The sequence below is a fragment of the Zalophus californianus genome, chromosome 10, assembly GCF_009762305.2.
Source record: "Zalophus californianus isolate mZalCal1 chromosome 10, mZalCal1.pri.v2, whole genome shotgun sequence".
Lineage (NCBI taxonomy): Eukaryota > Metazoa > Chordata > Mammalia > Carnivora > Otariidae > Zalophus > Zalophus californianus.
In genome coordinates this window covers 45,656,187-45,674,972 of record NC_045604.1, presented here as the reverse complement: position 1 = coordinate 45,674,972, position 18,786 = coordinate 45,656,187, and the positions used below count along the sequence as shown (strand labels likewise).

The following is an 18,786-nucleotide window of genomic DNA, read 5'->3' as shown; positions in this document are numbered from 1 at the left end:
AACACAATGACATTTTTTGCTCTCATAGATTCCAGTGAGATCTGGCAGTTGTCCTCCCTCTTGTGACTAATGGCTCCTAATCCAAGATCATTATAACAGAAGAGGGATGGAGGAGGCATGCCTGTTTTTAACTTCCTTGACCCCAAAGAGATGTATGTTATTTCTATTCAATCCATTGGCCAGAACTAGTCACATGACTCCAACCTATCTGCAAGGGAGGCTAGGAAATGTAGAGGAGGTTATGGAGTCATTGGTGAGCCCTAAGTGTCTTACCACATCACCCCTTGTTTTGGGAAGATTAGAAGGGATAATATATATAAAAGATTTCCAACTGTACCTGATGAGCTAGGTCAGACCACAAAAGTTGATCCTAGTTTAAGGCTTGATGTGAATAATGAATGATTTGGTTGAGATTATTTTCACTTTCACCTGACACCAGAAAAGAAACGGATGCAAGGATGCACATGAAACTGAGCAAGGATATAGGGTAGCGCATGTTGAATACAGCACCCCGGTGCCTCGACCCAGTGCTTTGCTCCCTATGGAAGCATGTCTCTGAATGTTCAGCAGCCTCAGCAGCCCCTGTAGGGGAGGAATTTGCCAGGTCAGAAGAGCCCAGACCAGACGTTTGCTGCCTTTCCACTATTTTAGGCTGGGATGGATAGTGGTAGTGTAGAGCAAGAAGGGGAGAAATCAGCACACAAGAGACCACCCTATTAGCATGATAAAGAATTTCTTGCTGAATCATAGTTATCTATTAACATGATTTATTCCTTACTGCATCTTTGAGACTGCATTAGTAAGAACATCCTGAGTTCATACTTCACATCTGTGATAGAATTATACTGAGTGCTATAGGGGGATGCTAAAGAAAAAGAAAACCTGGCCTCTTCTCAGGAATTTATAATCTAATTAAAGGGATTAAGTCACTCTCAGTAAACAAGTCAATCAATAAGTGGCAAAATTATACCTATGAAAGAACAGTTTAAAAATAAGGCATCGGGGTGCCTGGGTGGCTCAGTCATTAAGCATCTGCCTTTGGCTCAGGTCATGGTCCTAGGGTCCTGGGGTCGAGCCCCACATCAGGCTCCCTGCTCTGCGGGAAGCCTGCTTCTCCCTCTCCCACTCACCCTGCTTGTGTTCCCTCTCTCGCTGTGTCGATCTCTGTCAAATAAATAAAATCTTTAAAAAAAATAAAAAAATAAAAATAAGGCATCATATAATAAGATGTTGATTTTGAGGTACAAATGACAAAAAATGAATGAAAGGAGAGAATAATTACTAGGAAAGTTAGTAGAAGTCAGGCAGCATTAATTCTCCAGAGACAGTTAAAGAATATTTCAGCCCTGGTACCTTTGGTTCAGGTACCAGAGCCAAAAAGTGCAAAGAATTTCAGATCGCATTTCCCAATAGGACTGGTTTGGGAGGTTGAAAAAATTTCAACCCAGTTGCTCTGCACAAGTTGATACCAGGAGTAGCCTGGATGCTGTGGGAATGGAATGCTCATGAGATTTACCCTGGGGCTTCCCAGAAATGCCTGGGGAAGGCTGGGGAGACAGAGCAGAGGTCTGGCAGTTACCCAGCGAGGGGCCAATTAGAAAGAAATGCCTGGCAGTAATATAGTCATACCGATAGGTTGTAAAACTATTTGAATTATACTATAATTACAATCATCTGTATATAATTTCAATGTTAATATTATATTGTAAGCATTTTCCCATATTCTGAAATAATATTTAAAACATAATTTGTAATGGACAGAAAAGAATAATTCTGAAGTGATAGATAATGTGTGTTTAGAAACATACATTCTTTCATTCAATTTTCATAATATCTATGTGAAATAGATACTATTGTCACTACTTTACAAATGAAAAATCTGAGTCTAGGAGATATTAAAGTCACATAGCAAGTATCTGATTGAGTTGGGATTAAACCTTAGTTTGCCTGATTTGAAAGCCTATCCTCTAGTATAATTACACTGCCTTGTCTATTGTGTGCCATCGTGTCAATATGCCACCAATTATTAAACTGATCTGTTGTTAAATATTTAAGTTGTTTCAAAGGGTTTTTTTAAGTATCAAAATCTGTGGTAAACATCTTCTTGCATAAATTTTGTGTAAGTAAGCTTTACATACTACCTTATACCTGAATCTCTTTAACAGTGTATACTTCTGTAGGATGAACTCCTTAAAGAGGAAATACTGGTCATCAAAGAGTGTAAACATTTTAAAGTTTTTGATAACATTGTTAAATTTTCCAAATGAAAAATTATATTAACTACATGTTCACCTATAGTGTATAGAAGTGACTGTTTCCTTGAGACGTCCTCACAATGGATACTGTAACTTTAAAATTTTTTTGTCATTCTAACAGCAAACATCAAAAGCTCAAACTCCTCTAGATGTGTGGTCTTCCTGCAGCCGCTGGTGTTCCTCATTTGGTATTAGTCCCTCATACAGTAACAAAACTTGCATTAATTAATTGTAATTCATTGAATATTTAGCATTAGCTTGTCTTGAATCACAAAAACAAATTTATATTAAAAATTTCATGTTACGTTTCTGAAGTTTATTTAATTCGGGTCAGCAACATTGCTCAGCTAAAGACAGTTACTCTGTAGGTCAGGAGACTTGACTAATCCATATCTGAAATTCCTTCTGTAAAGGAAAGGGGAAAAAACCGCACTCTCCTTTAACTTCTTTGTACACATGAAGTCTTTAGGGACTCTTGTGTTTGTGGTCCTGGGTCTATGTTTATGTGTGTATGGGCAGGATTGCTATTGTATAGTATGAATGAGATTTAGGAAAATGAAGGGGTGATGAAAAGTGAAATTTTTCTTTTCTTTTTTTTTTAAGGTTTTATTTATTCATCTGACAGAGACAGAGAAAGCGAGAGCAGGAACACAAGCAGGGGGAGTGCAAGAGGAAACACACTTCCCGCCGAGCAGGGAGCCCGATATGGGACTCAATCCCAGGACCCTGGGATCATGACCCGAGCCGAAGGCACATGCCTAACGACTGAGCCACCCAGGCGCCCCGAAAAGTGAAATTTTTCTTAATAATTATTAAGAAAAGAGTTTTTGGGGTTTTGGGGGGCTTTTTAAAAAGATTTTATTTATTTATTTGAGAGAGAGAGTGAGCGAGCATGGGGGGGGAGCGGAGGAGAAGCAGACTCCCAGCTGAGCAGGGAGCCCGACTTGGGGCTCAATCCCAGGACTCTGGGATCATGACCTGAGCTGAAGGCAGATGCTTAACCGACTGAGCCACCCAGGCACTTCAAGAAAAGAGTTCTTAAAAATATTTTGCATAGGCTTGAAGCCTCGCCGCCATCATGAACGACACAGTAACTATCCGTCCCAGGAAGTTCATGACTAACCGACTACTTCAGCGGAAACAGATGGTCATTGATGTTCTTCACCCTGGAAAGGCAACGGTACCTAAGACAGAAATTCGGGAAAAACTAGCCAAAATGTACAAGACCACACCAGATGTCATATTTGTGTTTGGATTCAGAACCCATTTTGGTGGTGGCAAGACAACCGGCTTTGGCATGATTTATGATTCTTTGGATTATGCAAAGAAAAATGAACCCAAACACAGACTTGCAAGACATGGCCTGTATGAGAAGAAAAAGACATCAAGAAAACAGCGAAAGGAACGTAAGAACAGAATGAAGAAAGTCAGGGGGACTGCAAAAGCCAACGTTGGTGCTGGCAAAAAGTGAGCTGGAGATTGGACAACAGAAGGAGTAAAGATGCTGCAGTGGCTTTATCTGTGGTGGTTGTGCAGATTTTTCATGAGAGGATCAATAAACTAAGAATGTTAAAAAAAAAAAATATTTTGCATATTTCTTTATGTTTTGGGAGAAATAACCTGCCAGGATTCAGTAAGTAAGTTCTAGAAAATAATTATAACTCATCAATTTAAACATAAATAAGGTTATTATTTAAAAATAATTTAAATATTTCCTGGAGTATTAAAATTACTTAAAACTTGTGGCACATTTTTTGTCAGTAGTCTAATACTACCTTAATTGTATCTATTCAGCTGATTGAGCCACAGTATCAACAAGGAAGCTGCCTTAATTCCTAATTACAGATAAAAATACCCAGACTGCAAACGTGTATATTAAAGTGAAGAGCAATAGTGCATGACAAAATCTCATTGTATTAAGAGCATAGGTTTTTGCGTCTGAAAAATCACTGAGTTTGTATCAAATTCTGTCACTTCCTGGTTGTTTAATTTGGGGGGGCAAGGGACAGTTGCTTAACCTCCTTCAGCCTCACTTCCTAAACTGTAAAACTGAGATGCCTATACTCACCTGCAGCCAGGTTGTAAGGCTTACAGGAGAATATGTATCTGAAATAACTAGACATACTAGATGGCTAATACATGTTAACCTGTGTCATTATTCAGCATGTTTTTGATAGATAGACTAGTGACCCTGATCTATAATCATCTAGCTATTCTGGACTCATCATAATTTAAGTTTCTAGTAATTTAATGTGCTTAGTTGTAACAATGTGTCATTCTCACTGAGGGTACGATTTATTTTAGTGGGGGAGGGATAGAGGGAGTGAGAATCTTAAGCAGGCTCCATGCCCAGTGCAGTGCCGCGATGTGGGGCTCAACCCCAGGACCCTGAGATCATGACCTGAGCCAAAATCAAGAGTTGGACACTTGACCAACTGAGCCACCCAGGCATCTCCCTCACTAAGGGTACTATTAGGTATGAAGTAGATGCTGTAGTTTTTTAATTTTCTGCAAACAGTAATCCAAGCCAGCCTCCAGAAGATGGAGAAGGAAGGAAGGAAGGAAGGAAGGAAGGAAGGAAGGAAAGAAGGAAGGAAGGAAGGAAGGAAGGAAGGAAGGAAGGAAGGAAGGAAGGAAAGAAAAAAAAGAAAGAGAAAGAAAAAGAAAGAAAAGAAAATGGAGAAAAAAGTTCCAAGGGTAGTAGAAAAAAATAACTCTTGGAGAATTTTGAGAAAATGGATTGTTTGTTTCAAGGCTGATATTTATTTGAAAATGAGAAATAGCATTAGATATATGTAGTGAATTTTGCAGATATGGTTCAGTGCTAAAGCCTTTAATATATTTCATTTAACAGCTTCATAATCTGTTAACTAGCTAAGTGATTTTTATTTTTATGTATTTATGCAGCAGAGTAAATGGTTATTTAAGTGCTTTTTGATGTGTGAAGTAATGTACTTTTTAATTGCCACTTGTAAGTGTCCTTAATTTAGTGAAATCTCTCCCCTGTCTGTTGATGGTTTTGCTTCTCTGATAAGGCTAAGGCAGAGACCATTTATTTGTTCCTTGGTATCCAAGGGTATTACAACGATCCTTTATAAGCATGGTGATAAGGGATTCACTAATGATATGCAAATAGATAAATATGAAGTTATATATGAATTGTAGCAAGATGAAAAAAATTCTCTTTGTAAGTGGCACTGGAATTTATCTTAGGGAATTGTCTTACTTTAGGAGATACTTTATTTTTTTAAAGATTTTATTTATTTATTGGACAGAGAGCGAGAAAGGGAACACAAGCAGGAGGAGTGGGAGAGGGAGAAGCAGGCTCCCTGCCAAGCAGGGAGGCCAATGCAGGGCTCAATCCCAGGACCCTGGGATCATGACCTGAGCTGAAGGCAGACGCTTAACGACTGAGCCACCCAGGCGCCCCTTTAGGAGATACTTTAACTGTTTGGGGTGGAAGGTGAGAATCTCAGCAGGGTCGGCATGAGACAAGAGAACAAAAGAAGTGGTACATTGCTCAGTACAAGAAAGGAACAGAGTCCAGAAGGAGAGGAAGGAGAGAGAATAACTAAACACCATAGCAGAGAGGTAAAAAAAATTTTTTAAAGGATCTCTGATACTCTGCTTTAAGCCATTTGCTTTTCTGTGATGTAAAATCCCTCTGTCTCCCAGAACTTTCGGTAAAAGTTACTGACTGTTCATACCCATTACCTATGGGAATTTTGTGGGGTTTTTTTTTTAAAGGAAATTAAGGAAAAGCAATGGGTTTTGCAACAGGATCCACATGTATGGAACAGAAATGGCCTATGTGGGACAGTGAAGCCTTCCATTACCTGAATTAATTCAGCAGGAGCAAAAATTAGAAGCAAAATAAAAGAAAAATTTTGCACTGGACAAATCAGCAAGACAGATTTTATGCAGTACTAGTCCAGTAGGTCAGAGATTGCAGTATATCCTGAAGTTGAACTCTGCCAAAACAGAAGGTAGAAGGCTCTTTTTTTTTTTTTTAAGATTTAATTTATTTATTTGACGGAGAGAGAGAAAGTGAGAGCAGGAACACAAGCAGGGGGAGTGGGAGGAGGAGAAGCAGGCTCCCCACTGAACAGGGAGCCCGATGCAGGACTCGATCCCAGGACCCTGGGATCATGACCTGAGCCGAAGGCACAGACACTTAATGACTGAGCCACCCAGGCTCCCCAAGAAGGCTTTTTTTAAACGCTGGGGTGTGCAAAAGGATAAGTACTAATGGATGTCAGTGAGGGAGGTTTAGTTCATATGATTAGGCTGTGTTTCGTAACTGGTGCTTAAGCTCCTATTTTCCCACAGAGCCTAGGAGATAGGGGTCCTATCTTTCTTGGTGACTGCACTTCAAAGGGATGGCTCCTGGTCCTTGAGAAAGGGATTCCTAAGTTGCAGAAGACACATCTCAAAAAGACAGAGAAAGGATTTACAATTCCAACTTTTCTAAAGTAAATCAGGGGCCTAAGAAAAGGGAGGTCAGGGGCCTATAATCAGGTTTTGGCTAGGAATAAACAGTTTTTTCAGCAGCATTTTGCTTTCTCAGGCAGGAAATTAAGGGGCTGGGGTCATCATCCTAAAGACACAGCCTTGAGCTCTTAGAAACGATGGTAGTATTTCTTCAGATAGATGAAATTGCTGATACTGAAAGTTACAGTTCTTATAGGCCAAGATTGAAGCCCAGTTGAAAAGGAGCCTGACTAAAAAGTTTGGGTAAATTTTGTCAGAGCTAGGTAACCACATGAGTATGATCTCCCTAGAAATTTTTAGGGATCTTGAGAAAGATACTGGACTTTCTACTAGGGCAATGAATATTTGAGCTGATCCATTCTGTATTTTAATGGGCAGGATCCTAGCTGACATCTCCTTTACAGGTAAAGTATTCCTAGTTTTGCTGAAGCTTCATAAGGAATATATTTCTGCATATTTAAAGAGTTATTAGGAGAGGCTCCTGGGTGGCTCAGTCATTAAGCGTCTGCCTTCGGCACAGGTTATGATCCCAGGGTCCTGGGAAGCCTGCTTCTCCCTCTCCCACTCTTCCTGCTCGTGTTCCCACTCTCGCTGTCTCTCTCTCTCTGTCAAATAAATAAATAAAATATTTAAAAATAAATAAAGAGTTATTAGGAGGGGGCCACCTGGGTGGCTCAGTTGGTTAAGCACCTGACTCTTGGTTTCAGCTCAGGTCATGATCTCTCAGGATTGTGAGATCAAGCCCCAAGATGGGTTCTGCCCCTCTTGCCCCCAAAAAGAGAGTTATTAGAGGAAATAATCCACTTAAATCAGTATGATTATATAAATCGTATTTGTCTTTATCTTCTGTAATATTTTAGGGGTTTATTTCTCATTTCACCTAAATTTTCAAATTTTTGACAAAGTTCATAATATTATCTTATTTAATTTATTATTTACAAATACACAGGTGGCCTTTATTTCACAAAATTTATATTCATTAAAATTGTTTTTTATACGACTTTTACTGCATATTGCTATTTAAATGAAAAACAATTGGCAAATTCACAAATTATGTCCTTTAAATTATTTCTTCTACTTTGAGAAAATGTAAATGTAGGAAAGTATTAGTTCCCAAGCCTGGGTCAGTGAATCTATATTGCCTGAATTTGGATCTTCACATTAGGTTGGGTATATATATAACACCAGAAGGAGCTTTTGAATCATCAATTGCCTTGCTCTGGTAGAAGCTTAGTTTTTGCAGGTTCTTACGTGCACTTTTCCCTGTCCTTTACTAAATTAGTAAGCCAGTTCCTGGGATGCCTGGGTGGCTCAGTTGGTTAAGCATCTGCCTTCAGCTCAGGTCGTGATCCCAGGGTCCTGGGATCAAGTCCCATGTAGGGCTTCTTGCTCAATGGGGAGCCTGCTTCTCCTTCTGCCTGCCCCTCCCCCTGCTTGTGAGCTCTCTCTTTGACAAATGAATAAATAAAATCTTAAAAAAAAAAATAAGCCAGTTCCTAAGAGCCATGGCTTATATTAATGAAGTCTATTATCATTAGGAAGGATGTAAAAATAAAGAATCCAAGCAAGAATTTTAGGAAATAAGATTTAAAAACAAAAAAAAAGAAGGAAATTTCTACATGAGGCCTACGTAGTTCTAATAGTTTGGGGAGCTGAATACACAATTTCCTTTAGGAGAGAACAAAGTCTATTTGACAAAATACTTTTTCAACATCTTGATTGAGATATCATTAGTTTGCTGGGCTGCCAGAACACAACCAATTATATATCTCGATCAAATCTCCTCTCCTTTTAAGGACACCAGTCAGATTGGATTAGGGTGTATCCTAATCACCTCAGTTTTACCTGATGACCTGTTTCAAGGCCTTTTATCACCAGGGCCACCTGGGTGTTTCAATCAATTAAGTAACCAGCTCTTGGTTTTGGCTCAGGTCATGATCTTGCAGTTGTGGTATTGAGCCCCCCACCCGCCGTGGGGCTCCAAACTCAGTGTGGAGTCCGCTTCAGATTCTCTCTCCCTCTGCCCTTCCCCCCACTTAGGTGTGCACCCACTCTCTCTCTGTCAAATAAATAAATAAAATCTTTAACAACAACAACAGAAGGCCCAATCACAAAAACACTCACATTCTGTGGTACAATTGTTTAGGGCTGTTCAACATGAAATCTAAGGAAACAATTCAGCTCGTAACAAGATGTAATCTGCATGCCATAAAATTCATCCATTTAAAGCATATAATTCAGTGTTTTTAGTATATTCAGAGTTGCGCTACCACACCACAATCTAAGTTTAGAAACATTTTTATCACCCCCCCCAAAGTACCCCTGTGCCACTGATGAAGGATAATTGGAAGAAAGGGGCAGGGGGGACAGGGGAGCCACCCCCCCACCACCACCACCCTAAGAGGAAACCACCCTTAAAAGGATTTTACACCCACCCTGGAAGGAGCCCTCCACCCTTCCCCACATGATAGATAGATGACAAAAGCCTGATTGGATGACAGGCACAGAGAGGGTTAATCAGATTAAAACAGCTGGCCAACAAAAAAAAATCCCTAGATTTAGAAACCAACAAATAAAATAAATTTAGAGTTATTTTAAAAATAAATAAAGAGTTATTAGGAGGGGGGCACCTGGGTGGCTCAGTTAATCAGACTAAAACAGCCAGCCAACAAATAAAACCCCTAGACTTAGAAACCCCAGCTGGCCAACAATAAAAACCCCTAGACTTAGAAACCCTGATGGCAACCTTCTGGGGTCCCCTTCCTCCTCGGGAACTTTGTACTATCACTTTGCTATCACTCAATAAGCCTTGCTTTGCTGCCCACCACCATGTCTGGTCTACCTCTTCATTCTTCAAAGCCTCATGACCAAGAACCACAGGCACCGATGGAGAAAAAATCCTGTAAGACCATGAGCAAGTCACTCCTCATTAACCACCACTACCCCTCCACCCCAGCCCCAGGCAACCACAAATCTGCCTCCTGTTTCTATAGATTTGCTTATTCTGGATTTTTCATATAAAAGAAATTACATAATTATGTGGTCTTTTGTGATTGGCTTCTTTCACCTAGCATAACATCTTGGTGGTTCATCCATGTTTAGTAATACTTTTCAATACTTCATTCCTCTTTAATGCAAAATAATATTCCATTGTATGGATATACCACACTTTATTTTCTATTCATCAGTTGATGGACGTGTGGTTGATTTCTGCTTTTTTGGCTATTATGAATAATATTGCTATGAACATTTATGTACAAGTTTTCATGTAGACATGTGTTTTCCTTTCTCTTGGATACCACCTATGAGTAAATTGCTAGACTGTATGGTAACTCTAATGTTTTGAGGAACAGCCAGTGTCAGTGTTTTCCAAAGTGACTGCACTGGTTTACATTGCCACTAGCCATAAATAAGGGTCCCAATTTCTCCAAGTCCTCACCAACACTTGTTATTATCTATCTTTTTGATTATAGCCATCCTGTTGGGTGTGAAGTAGTATGTCGTGGTTTTCTTATATCCATTTTCCTACTGACCAATGATGCTGAGCATCTTTTTATTTACTCATTGGTCATTTGCATATCTTTTTGGAGAAATGTCTATTCAATCTTTATTAACTTTTATTTATTTTTTTTAAGATTTTATTTATTTATTTGACAGAGAGAGACAGCAAGAGAGGGAACACAAGCAGGGGGAGTGGGAGAGGGAGAAGCAGGCTACCTGCCGAGCAGGGAGCCCGATGTGGGGCTCCATCCCAGGACCCTGGGATCATGACCCGAGCTGAAGGCAGACGCTTAATGTCTGAGCCACCCAGGTGCCCCTCAATCTTTATTAACTTTTAAATGTAGCAACTTTAATTGTGTCCCCTTTTTTATCCTATTATTTATTCCTTCTTTTTTTAGTGCATATCAACGGAGGTTTATTTATCAATTTTTCATCTTTTTAAGGAAGCATCTGGCTTTGTTGACACTCTTTATTATATGTGTTTTTTTCTAGTTCACTATTTTTTTGTTATTATTTTCTCTCTTCTCCTTGTTTAGGTTTATTTTGCTGTAATTTTTCCCAACTTTTTTTTTAACTATTTATTTATTTGAGAAAGAGAGAGAGCAGGTGGGGTGGGGAGGAGTAGAGAGAAGAAGAGAGAGAGAATCTCAAGCAGACTCCCCGCTGAGCATGGATGCAGACATGGAGCTGGATTTCATGACCCCGAGATCATGACCTGAGCCGAAACCAAGAGTCAGATGCTTAACAAACTGAGCCACCCAGGCGCTCCTCTTTCCAACTTCTTGAGAAGTCTAGTTAGCTCATAAATTTCCAACATGTTGTATTTTATAATTTATGCATTTAAAGCTGCACCTTTTCCTTTGGCTACTTAGCAGCATCCGTTAAGTTTTGATTCATGATTCATAAAATTTAAAAGTTTCCATAATTATTTTTTTGATCCATACATTATTTAGTATATGGAGAATTTTTGTGAATATTTCTTGTGTGCTGGAAAAAAAACATGTAGTTTATAGTTGTTGCGTGTAGTGTTCTGCATATGTCCATTAGATCACATATGTTAATGTTATTTGGATCTTCTATAGACTTGTATATTTTCTTTGGCTTCTTTAATTCAGCAAAATTAATAAATTTATAGATTCAGAAGCTTAGTGAGTACATTTGTTACAAGGCATAATAATATTTTGAGATAGATGATGTATTATAATGAGAAGCTTAACTTTTCAATCAATAACAATCATTTGAGTAAGAGGATAATCAGAATGCTCATCTACAAGAATTAAAAGCATTCAGAATACCTTTTTATTTGGGTCAGAAGTTGAGCTGATAACTTTTAAGCTTTGGGGGCAAAAATATTAGCATGAAGGCAATCAGGAGTAATAGTCAAGTGCCCCAACTATCTGGCATAAGTATTTGGGGACCTTGGTCCTATATATCTTCCCTCCTTTTGCACTACTTACTTATATCTCTTGGGTTCACTCCTATTATCTCTCCAGTCTCAGGGCCTCCAAAGAAGCTATCCTGCTCATACAAAGCTTGTGTTACTAGAATATAGCATCTAACACTGGCTTCTGAGTATTTCATTCATTCCATCTGAATGTTCCTCTTCCTCTGTCATCAGCTCCTCTGTCTTCCCTTGCTTGATGACCTGTTTTTGATGTGCTCCTTTGGCTCATGCTCCTAATTCTCCTTCAGCTAGTAACTGTGTACAGATGTACCCCTGCAACCCTCCTGGGCCTGTGGAACTATTCAGGCAGACCTATTTCCTACCAGGCCTCCCCATCAGAAGAGGGGAATATTGTGATGGGTTCATCCATAAGTCTGGATACACTCTGCTGTTTCCCAGATGAAGATTTGCCTGGCACCCTCCAGCTCTCAGATGCTCATCTGCTCTATAGAATTCCTGGCTAATGGATCATGGTTTCTGCATTCAGTTTTCAGTTCTGGTTTACCAGTTGATTTTTGTCCTTGCGGCAGGCTCCAGCATGTAAGCCTCAATAACAGTCCTAGTATACCCCCAAGTGCTATTCTCCCTGCTCCTATTTCCTGATTATAAAAAGGCACACTATATAAAAGAGAATGAAGTTCTGATATATGCTACAACATGGATGAATTTGAAGACGTTAAATGAAATAAGCCAGATGCAGAAGAACAGACATTGTATGATTCCCTTTATATGAGGTACCTAGAATACACAAATTCATAGAGACAGAAAGTAGACTAGAAGTTACCTGGGGCTTGGTTTAGGGACAATGGGGAGCTACTGTTTAATGGTTACTGTTTCTGTTTGGAGTAATAAAAGTTTTGGAAATATATAGTGGCGATGGTTGCACACACGGTGACTATAACTAATGCCATCAAATTGTATACTTAATAGTGGCTAAAATGGTAAATTTCATGTCCCATGCATAATTTATCACAATAAAACAAAACAAAACAGCACAATAATATGTCCTTGACCCTTTTCAGTGTCTTGCAGGGCTGCTCTCTTTTCATCTGCCTCTTAAATATTAGGGCTCAGCAGCCTTTGGTCCTTGGTTCTCTTCGTTTATTGTCCTGCCCTCTTCCTCTGGGGAATCTCATGTTTGCTAATGATGACTAAACCTATAGTTTAGCCTAAATTCTCTCCCAAGCAGCAGACCCCAGCTATTAAGTGATTGCTTGAAATCTCATCGTCCCCCAACTGAACTCATCCTCTTCCTCCCACAGGCAGTTTTTCCTTTTGTACATCATTCTCTCTCTACTCTCTACCAGCTGGTTTCCCAACCCCAGCACTCCCTTTTCCCACATCCGGCCCCTCACAAAGCCCTGTCTCTCTCACCTCACCCCAGGCAGTGCTCTACCACATACTCCACAGTGAAGCCAAACTAAATTTGACTCTGTGCCTTTGGAAATCTTCTGCTTGGAATATTTTAGGATGAATGTCCTTGCTTTGGTCTCCATTCTCTTTACCCTCAAATTCTCTGCCCCCTCCACTTCAGAGACCCAGCTGGAAATTCAGCTTCTGGGTCAGGCTGTTTGTTACCTTCTCTTTGTCATCAGTCCCATCTCTCTAGCAGAATCATCTCCTGTCCTTCCTTGGTATTCTTGGAAATCATTGTAAGTGGAATCAAATTATAAAACATGTTGCAATTCATTGTAGTTATTTACTTGTCTGATGGTCTCTCCCCCCCCCCCCCCCGCCAGACTCTAATCTTAGATGTGGGGGCTGTATCCAGGTCCTATGTGCCACCCGGCCTGTGGTAGGTCCTCCTTAAAGAGCTACAATATCTGCATATATAACCTTTCAGAGAACTAAACGTATTTTTAACACTTGAGGTTCACATACATCCAGCAAGGTCAATTCATCTTATGTTTTATTCTCTCTTTGCTGTAGATACTGCTCAGTGGCTGTCACCCACTCAGAGCATTGTTGTAATTGCACTTCCCTCTAAGTTTTTTGTGGCCTCTCCAGATGCCGTGTTGTTTGCTCAAATTTCATAGGTTTTTGTGGGGTTTTTTTTAAGATTTTTTTTTTAAGTAATCTCTACACCCATCGTGGGACTCGAACTCACAATTCCAAGATCAAGAGTTGCATGTTCTACCAGCTGAGTCAGCCAGGCACCCCAAATTTCATGGGCGTTAAACTTACTGGGACACATCTGAAAGATATTGCAATACAATCTGCATATAAGCTAAAGGCTGGGAAAAAAAGTCCTAGGGGGTCCCTGAAATTAGTGCTTCGGTGTTTAAAGTTGCCTCACTTTCTCACTGTCTCATTTAAGAGGATTTAGTGCATTCTCAAAACAATAAATCACATGTGTTTTTAAAATTAAAATGACCCACAGTTAATTTTATTTTTTGAAATGATGGAACCATAATTAGAGATTGTAGGATTCCAAAGCAGATTTGGAATTTCTGTTTCTGAATAAATGCTATCAAAGGGAGAGATGCAGGCTCCTAATTACTTCAGTCTTTTTTTTTTTTTAAAGATTTTATTTATTTATTTGAGAGAGAGAATGAAATAGAGAGAGCATGAGAGGGGGGAGGGTCCGAGGGAGAAGCAGACTCACTGCTGAGCAGGGAGCCCGACGCGGGACTTGATCCCGGGACTCCAGGATCATGACCTGAGCGGAAGGCAGTCGCTTAACCAACTGAGCCACCCAGGCGCCCCTACTTCAGTCTTTTTTTTAAGTGAAGAACTCTTTTTTAAAAAATCTTTATTTTTTAAGTGATCTCTATGCCCAATGTGGGGCTTGTACTCACAACCCTGAGATCAAAAGTTGCATGCCCTACTGACTGAGCCAGCCAGGCGCCCCACTTCAATCTTTTTAATATTAGTTTTTTAATCTGTTGTAAATGGCATAGCTGTTGTATCATGATTCTCCTGAGAAACAGAAGTAATTATATATATGATTTTATATATAAACATATATATTACATAGGATCTTAATAAAATATAAAAATTTATTTATTTGGCTTAAACAAGACATTTATTTTCTTACAGTTCTGGAAGCTGGAAGTTCTCCCTCCTTGACTTGTAGATGACCATCCTATTGCTGCCTATTCACATGGTCTTTTTTTCCTCTGTGTGCACATCCCTGGTGTCCAGAAATGTATATGTATATTTATAGAAGGTTTGTGTGATCAGGGCAGCTTCATTTAGAAGTACTGAGACTGGAGGGACGCCTGGGTATCTCATTCGGTTAAGCATCTGCTTTCGGCTCAGGTCATGATCCTGGGGTCCTGAGATTGAGTCCCGAATTGGGCTCCCTGCTCAATGAGGAGCCTGCTTCTCCCTCTGCCTGCCGCACCCCCTGCTTGTGCTCACTCGCACTCTCTCTCTCTGACAAATAAAATCTTAAAAAAGAGAGAGAGAAGAAGTACTGAGACTGGAAAGACAATAGGAGTGAACAGACAAGAAATATAGGGAACTAAGTAGTCAGGGGTAGAGGACCAAGGTGCCCAAATATTTATGCCAGATAGTTGGGATACTTGCCTATTGTTTCCAGTTGCCCCTGAAGAGTGTTCTGGGACCCAATTTCAATGTGGGGAGGGGTTTTTCCACGCATCTTGGACAGCAGCAGGGCATACTTCAATACTACTGAATTCTGACACTGTGTACCCAGAGATAGCATCAGATTCCACAGGCTAAGAACTTAGTCCCACAAGACTGCCCCACCCCCAAGGCCCCATTTCTGGAACTAGTCAAAAATCCAGATTGGTACCTGCACTTCTGATCAACTGGGTATGAATCAGAGGTTCCCACAACCCTTTCCTTGGGTTTGATTAATTTGGGAGAGATGCATAGGGAAGGCATGGGGAAAGGGCAAGGAGCTCCCAGGCCCTCCCCCAACCCACCACTCTCCCAGCATCTTCCCCAGGTCCCCTAACTAGTAGGCTCTTTGAACCCTCTCCATTGGGGTTTTAATGGAGGCTTCACTTCATAAGCATGTTCAATTAAATCATGGACAGCCACTGGAGATTGAACTCAATCTCCAGCTCCTCTCCCTTCCTGAAGGTTGCGGGGGAGGGGTGTTAGGGTGGGACTGAATGTTCCAACCTTCTAATCACAGGGTTGACTCCCCAGGCAACCATCCCCCATCCTTTGGTTACCCAAGGCTTTCCAAAGTCACTCATTAACATAACAAAAGTCACCTTTATTTTCACCATTTAGGAAATTCTAAGGGTTTTAGGACCTCTCTGCCAGAAACAAAGTCCAAACATATATTTCCTACTATAAATCACAGTATCACAGCCCCCATGTTAATATTTTCACCCCCACAGCTTACAATATATAGTGCAACTTCTGATCAAAAAAGGTATCCTAAATGCTTTTAACTCTTGCAGATGAGCATTATGAATATCTCTTCAACCAAATGATTAAAAATTGATATATACTATATAGAGATCCTTCATATATACAAATAAATATGAAGGGATTTATTTTAAGGCCTTGGTTCATGCTATTATGGGGGCAATAAGTCTGAAATTCATGGGCAGGCCAGCAGGCTAGAAACTCAAGAAGGGTTTCTGTGTTACAATCTTGAAGTAGAATTCCTTCCTCTCTAGAAGTCTTAAATTTTTTCCGTTAAGACTTTCAACTGATTGAATGAGGCCCACCCACATTATGTGGAGTAATTTCCTTTACTTAAGGTCAGCTGATTGTGGATGTTAATCACATCTACAGAATCTTCACAGCAGCATCTAGACTAGTGTTTGACCAAAAAGCAGGATACTATAGTTTAACCAAATTGACACATAAAATTTAACCATTACAGCTAAGCTATTGGATATATTCATTAGCATAGGATGACAAAAAGCAATAGTATATTCCTTCATTATGTCTCTAACTTCTCCCCCAAAAGCTCTGGGTAGTAAATCAGATTTACCAAGGTAAATCCTAGTGGAATTCCTGACTACTATGTTGTAGGTCCTTTTTGGAGCAGCTACAGTGGGAACTGTATAATGTTTTTTTTAAAAAAGAGATCAGAACTATGTACAGACGCATTGCTGGGTTATTTATTTTTACGATACCTTACAATTTGGCTTCCAAGTGAGAATACTTGGTTGAGGGAGATAGTTAATTTGGAACTTAGGTAAGCAGAGTTCAGGCTATTGAGCTAGATACAAAGTTTTAGGATTTGCTAATTCCTATAGTTGAACAGTTTGTGCACCTCTTTTAGAAGATAACACCTTCTCGTGTAATTGTTCAGAGGATTAAATAATGTTTTAAAGTGTCCGGTACAGTGCCTCATATATAGTAGGCACTCAATAAATGTTTTCTTCCACCCGTTTTACAGTCGTTCTCTGAACTACCCATGAGCAACAGCTCCTTTAGCCCATGAACTGGATAAGAGAACCCTCTTTCTTTGTCTCTGAACTTTCCATGAACCCCCAGCATCTTGTTCTCTTTCTTTTGGCTATGCAAGGCTGCAGAAGCAGAAAGAGAATTACTTTCCTGCCATTTTCTCATGCAGACACATGTGCATTCATCCATCCATCCATCCATCCATCCATCCAACAATCCTTTACTGAATGCCTTCATGCTCCACGCATCCTGGCAGTTACTGGGAATACAATACTAATCCCTTACTGTGACCTTTGTTCTTCAGGGGCTCACAGAAGATGATAAGGTGACTGAGATTGCTCACACAGAAACAGAACACAGAGTTAGATTTAGGGTTCTACTGATAGCTTCATATTTAATTGTAGAAGGGATAATGATGTCTGCAAGTATCCAGTAAATTATATTTTATAGCTTAAGAAAAATCAACATACTAAAATGCTAAGAGAATAATAAATGATGCAAAATGTCTTTAAATAAAATCTTTTTTTTTAGATTTTATTTATTTATTTTTAAAGATTTTATTTATTTTTTTGACAGAGAGAGACACAGCAGAGAGAGGGAACACAAGCAGGGGGAGTGGGAGAGGGAGAAGCAGGCTTCCCGCTGAGTAGGGAGCCCGATGTGGGACTCCATCCCAGGACCCTGGGACCATGACCTGAGCAGAAGGCAGACGCTTAACGACTGAGCCACCCAGGCGCCCGCAAAATGTCTTAATGACAAAAAAATTGTTGGCATTTATATTATCCATCTATAATGATGTAGGAAAGAATGTTAGGTTTTCGAGTTGATGGCCAAGAAAGAATTCTTGAGACGTCTTTGGTGCAAAACAGTGGTTTTCCTAAAGCACAGGGACAGGGCCCATTGGCAGAAAGAACTGCAATGGGGTCATGAGAAGTGGCCCATTATATACTTTCAAGTTGGGAGGGGGTTAGGGATAACGTAAGTCTCTAAGGGATTTTGGAAGCAAGGTTTCCAGGACCTTGAGGGGGCTAGCTATTATTAGGAAAAGGTCATTTATTACCATCTAATAAAACCTTAGTCATGAGATCCTTCAGATGTATATCTGTGGGCCATATGCTTGGGGGTGATTGCCAACATGTATCTTGGGGGGCTTAGAGATAAAAGAAATTTCTAAAGGAATTTTTATATGTTAAAGTAGACTTACAGGATCCTGGGGAAGTGGGGGGGGTTGGGCTAGGATTGTTTTTTGCCCTTAAGCAAGTACCAGCATCGAGGCAGTTGAGTCCCTAGAGGAATGTCACTCTGCCTGTTTCAAGGACTAGTCAATGGGCTGTAGGTAGTAAGGAAATTTAATAATTTTTCTTCTGCCTTTGTTTCCCACATCACATTATGTACCATCTAATAGATGGACCAATTTAAATGCCCAAAGTATAACTTAGAATAACCAAAATAAAACCTAGGAGAAGAGCTTTTGCTTTAAAATTTCTGCTACTTTGATTACCACAGCAAAGTACATATAGTGCTAGCTAACCTCTACTGTGGATTTACTTTGATTTCCAGCATTGTGCTAAGTAGTACAAGCATTCTGTCCTCCAGTCCTCAAAATGACATTATGAGTCCCATTTTGGGACATGGGGAAATTGAGGAACAGAGAAGTTAAGTGTAGCTTGCCTAATGTCACTGGTAGGATGAGAGTTTTGAACCCAGGAAGCCTGACTCCAGAAGAACCCTTTTAACTACCATCTTACTGGG

At 39.9% G+C, this 18,786-nt stretch overlaps 1 protein-coding gene across 1 annotated transcript in view; it reads left to right on the top strand.

Annotated features, from left to right (window-relative positions):
- LOC113932603 (basic proline-rich protein-like) overlaps positions 1–5,942 on the top strand; it is a 31,008-nt gene extending 25,066 nt beyond the window's left edge. The window contains exons 3-4 of the mRNA XM_027611912.1: positions 2,859–2,920; positions 5,931–5,942. Coding sequence (XP_027467713.1) covers positions 2,859–2,920; positions 5,931–5,942 — 74 coding nt within the window. The remainder of the gene's footprint in view (positions 1–2,858; positions 2,921–5,930) is intronic.
- Positions 5,943–18,786: the final 12,844 nt, after the last annotated feature.